This window comes from Rhea pennata, chromosome 8 (genome assembly GCF_028389875.1).
Source record: "Rhea pennata isolate bPtePen1 chromosome 8, bPtePen1.pri, whole genome shotgun sequence".
NCBI classification, from domain to species: Eukaryota; Metazoa; Chordata; class Aves; order Rheiformes; family Rheidae; genus Rhea; species Rhea pennata.
Genome location: NC_084670.1, coordinates 21938469 through 21942259, shown reverse-complemented (window position 1 = coordinate 21942259; position 3791 = coordinate 21938469). Strand labels below are relative to the sequence as shown.

Sequence of the window (3791 nt, the reverse complement as noted above, 5' to 3'; positions counted from 1 at the left end):
GCTTTGCCTTATTACATTTTGTGATTCACCCTAAATAACAACTATGTCACAAATCGCTACACAAATGCGATTCTTACTTTCCTTTGTATAAATTTATCTGCCTCAAAGGTTATCTGCTTGAAGACCTGTCAGTTTAAAATGGAGCAAAGCATAAGAACCTAACATGAGATTTGTTGTTTGAACCTATTGTAAGCTAAGTTTTAAGCAAGAAATAAGAATGGCTACAGTGAATTCACATGACATGCCAAAATAACTTCTGGTAACTCTCTAGGCATGTGAACTGCATCAAACCATTTCTCTTCTCTAAAGTTGTAGGAAACAAGGTTTAGGTGGCCTTCCTTAGTTTTATCATCATCATGCATAACAGACTCTAGATTTTGCTTATAGACTATTCATATCCAGTACATACACTTCAAAAGGTAACCAAAATGATTTTTTTTTTATTTGTTAAATATATATAGAAACAATAGAAAAAATGGCTGAAGTTTCTGACATTTTGATCTTCTTTAGGCAAGAACTATCAGCTTCCAATAAGGTTTCTATTGGTCACAAGAATTCCAACATTTCCTATTAGCTTCAAATGCTATCAAATACGTCACTATCTTTATATAAAAAGATACTAAAGTTTTGATGTAAAGATACATCAAAAGATAACAACTACTAGTTAAGTCTTGACCAATGACCACCACCACAGCATGGATGTTACTAAAAGGCAACACAAAATAGGCAAAAAATGTGGCTTCTTAGGGAATAGCAATGAATGACAAATACAGCATCAGCACAGTGAAAAATGAAGTAGGTCCAATCTGTGGTCAAAAATCTTACCTGCAGGGAATCCTCATCTGCTTTCTTGGTTTCTCACCAATCAATATAGGGCTTCACTTTCATCTGATACACTTCAGAAAGCTAAAACTGTTAACTCCAATAAGTGGCAAAAACTAATGCAGAGAGGCACAGCAATTCTACCTCACTACACAAGATTTTTGAAATTGTTCTTCACAGCATAAAATTTTTTCAGTAGTTATACCAAAACCAGAAACACTTTTTTTTGGATCAGAATTACATCACATCATGAGAAAGGTGATACACACTTCAACATGTGCACCATTTCCACTGACAAGAGACATACCTGAGTAAAAATATTGTGAGTCTGGCTTAGAATCCACCTTGCGTCAGCATCAGGAGCTACTAGTAATTTCAAAGTCCCTATGTAAACATCTGTACAGAGGGTCCAGAAATGTGGATCATGTAAACTGTAAACTCCTTGCAACTGCTGCACCTAAAAGACAAGCAACTTTTGAAAAAACGTATTTCTGAAAAAACATTTATATACACTGTGTTTTTCTATAAAACATTTTAGAAGCTGATGCATCCTTTTACCTCCGCTAGTTCACTATGCAGTTCGTGGTATTTCACTTAAATTCCTTATTACTGCCTCAGTGGTTATAAGGAAAATACAGAATCATTGTATTCTACATATATTTTACTGAAATCTGCTGTACATTTCTGAAAACAGTTGTCAATGAGAGAAGAGACACAAAGTTACTTAACTGAATGCCATCTCAAATTTAAACAGTAATTTTTGTAAATGCAGAGGTTAGCCAGGAATTTTTCCATAAACATTTTGTGAGAGATTCTAACTACTAACAGGAATACTAATATATTGTATTTCTGTAAATATTTTGCAAGGGTTTAGGTCTGTCCCAACAAAATTCTTTTTTCTCTGTCCCAGTTTAGCAAACCCTTCATGTGACAACTGCAATCTGAAACAGTGGCATTTTTTCCACACATGCATTTTATTAACCTCGCAAAGGCACACTGAATGTTCAGAACATGACACAGTAGCAGATAAGTTAAAGAGGAATACTGGGAGACGTCAAATCCAGGGTAACCTATACAGTGTGATACAGGCTTTCAGCATTAAAGCTACCTCACTTTCCTAAAGACATAAGGAGATGGAGAGGGAGACAAAAACTATCCTGAGCAAAATGGAACAGGAACATTACGCACTACTCATCAGCACAAAGTACTTGGAAAGGAAAGGCTTTGGGATCTATTTTTCTAAACCAATGTAATATGTTTTAGGACACAAATTGAGTTGAACCTATTACATGCAATTTAGGACTTCCGAAATAAAGAATCAAAATGGTATCTCCATTATAGAATCTAAGGAAGGTTTCTTGGCCATTACAGGCAAAACATCCTCAGAATACACAATTGAGGCTCAATTAGTTAGCAGTTAGATCTTAAGCAAAAACAGCCCAAGAATAAGAGCTCACCCTCTGATAGCACTGAGGCAAAGCATTTTCCAGGGAAGGAGGCGTTCGCTGCATCAAAATTCCAATGGATTCTTTTAAAAGTGGAACAACACTAGAAAGAAATAAGAAAGTTATTATCATATTTTCAAAACATATAGAATAAGCAGTAACACAACATTCCTTCACTCTCTTGAAGAATTTTACTTTAGTAGTTTCACTAGAAACTGATAGAGCTGCCATGAAAACCTGCTACAAAAAAGCTGAGAAAATTGCTATAGTGTCTTACTAAAGGCAAGAATACTGCTCCCTCAGATTTCTCACAGAGACCACCAGTGGACAATCACAGATTAACAATGTAATTATGGGATTTGGGATGGAGTCTCTAAGTGTCTTAAAACTTATGTGACAAAGCAGCTGGTAACTATAGCTCAAAGGCAAAATCTACTTCAAAGGCAATCACAAACAATCATAAAATATGCAAGTGAAACCATTTTTGCTTTTGTGTCTGGCTTAAGGCATATTTTTCTTATGAACTAAGATAATAATGGGGAGGTCATAAAACAAAATTACTATGGATCAGTCCAACTATCACAAAATTATTTTGTCAGAAACAGACAGCTTAGCATATTCTTGAAGTGAACTAAGTGTAGGGCCTTATCCAAGCTCCAGCATTAAACATCTGGAAACAATTAGAGGTTCCCTCCTGGCTGCATAGTCTTGTTTAATCAGCAAACTAAAAAATAACGCTCACAAAACTACCTAAAAAACAGGAGACCAGTAGGGCTATACGCTGAAGCCAATACTAAAAATTTGTTCCTTTAAGTATTCAGTATGGTAAACTTTGTTTAGGATTAGCCTATCATGTTTGGTTCACTAATGCATCCTATAATTTTCAGGAAGATGTTAAAAATCTGTAGCCCAATGTTGAAAGCTAAACAACAATCTAGTTTCAAGTACATATTGTACAATCTCCAGCAAAACTGATGATACATTTCAGAAGCTGTAAGCTAAATTTCACCATCCAATACTGCCATCACAGCTGAAGTACATGAGCAGTGAGGTTAAGAGAAAAAAAAAAATCACACAGAAAAAAATTTGTAAGACATCAGTTAGGCTGTCTATTAAAGGAAACTGCAGAAGTCTCTTTTAAAACCACATGGAGCAATACAGAATGCACTGCAGAAAACAACTATATACTCAAAGATAGTGAAGAGCATGACCTAACCATTCCCTTCCATCTTTAAAGGCATCGTTCCATTTGTACACAGAAGCGATGCCAATTTGTGTGCAGCCTCCACTCCTCAGCTCACCTCTCTGCTAATCCCCAGCGGGGCAGGGAGTGCAGGGCTCCTGTGCAAGGAACCAAGCTGGAGAAACAACCACTCTCAGAGCAAGCCTCTCGGCCCCTACACCTGTTCTTTCAGCCAAATCCACCGCCGGATGCACTCCCAATGTGCCTCACACAGTTGTACTGCTTCAGTTTAGAAATAGGAAGGAGCAATTAGGAGCAGGCAGAGGATGCTTAAGACGGGC

General features: G+C 36.7%; 1 protein-coding gene across 1 annotated transcript in view; it reads right to left on the bottom strand.

The window, feature by feature from the left end:
• The window catches only part of SLC30A7 (solute carrier family 30 member 7), a 30570-nt gene that overhangs the window by 4158 nt on the left and 22621 nt on the right, over positions 1-3791 (bottom strand). The window contains exons 9-10 of the mRNA XM_062581769.1: positions 2280-2370; positions 1130-1279 (exon numbers count right to left, since the gene is read on the bottom strand). Of these exons, the coding sequence (XP_062437753.1) occupies positions 1130-1279; positions 2280-2370 (241 nt within the window). The remainder of the gene's footprint in view (positions 1-1129; positions 1280-2279; positions 2371-3791) is intronic.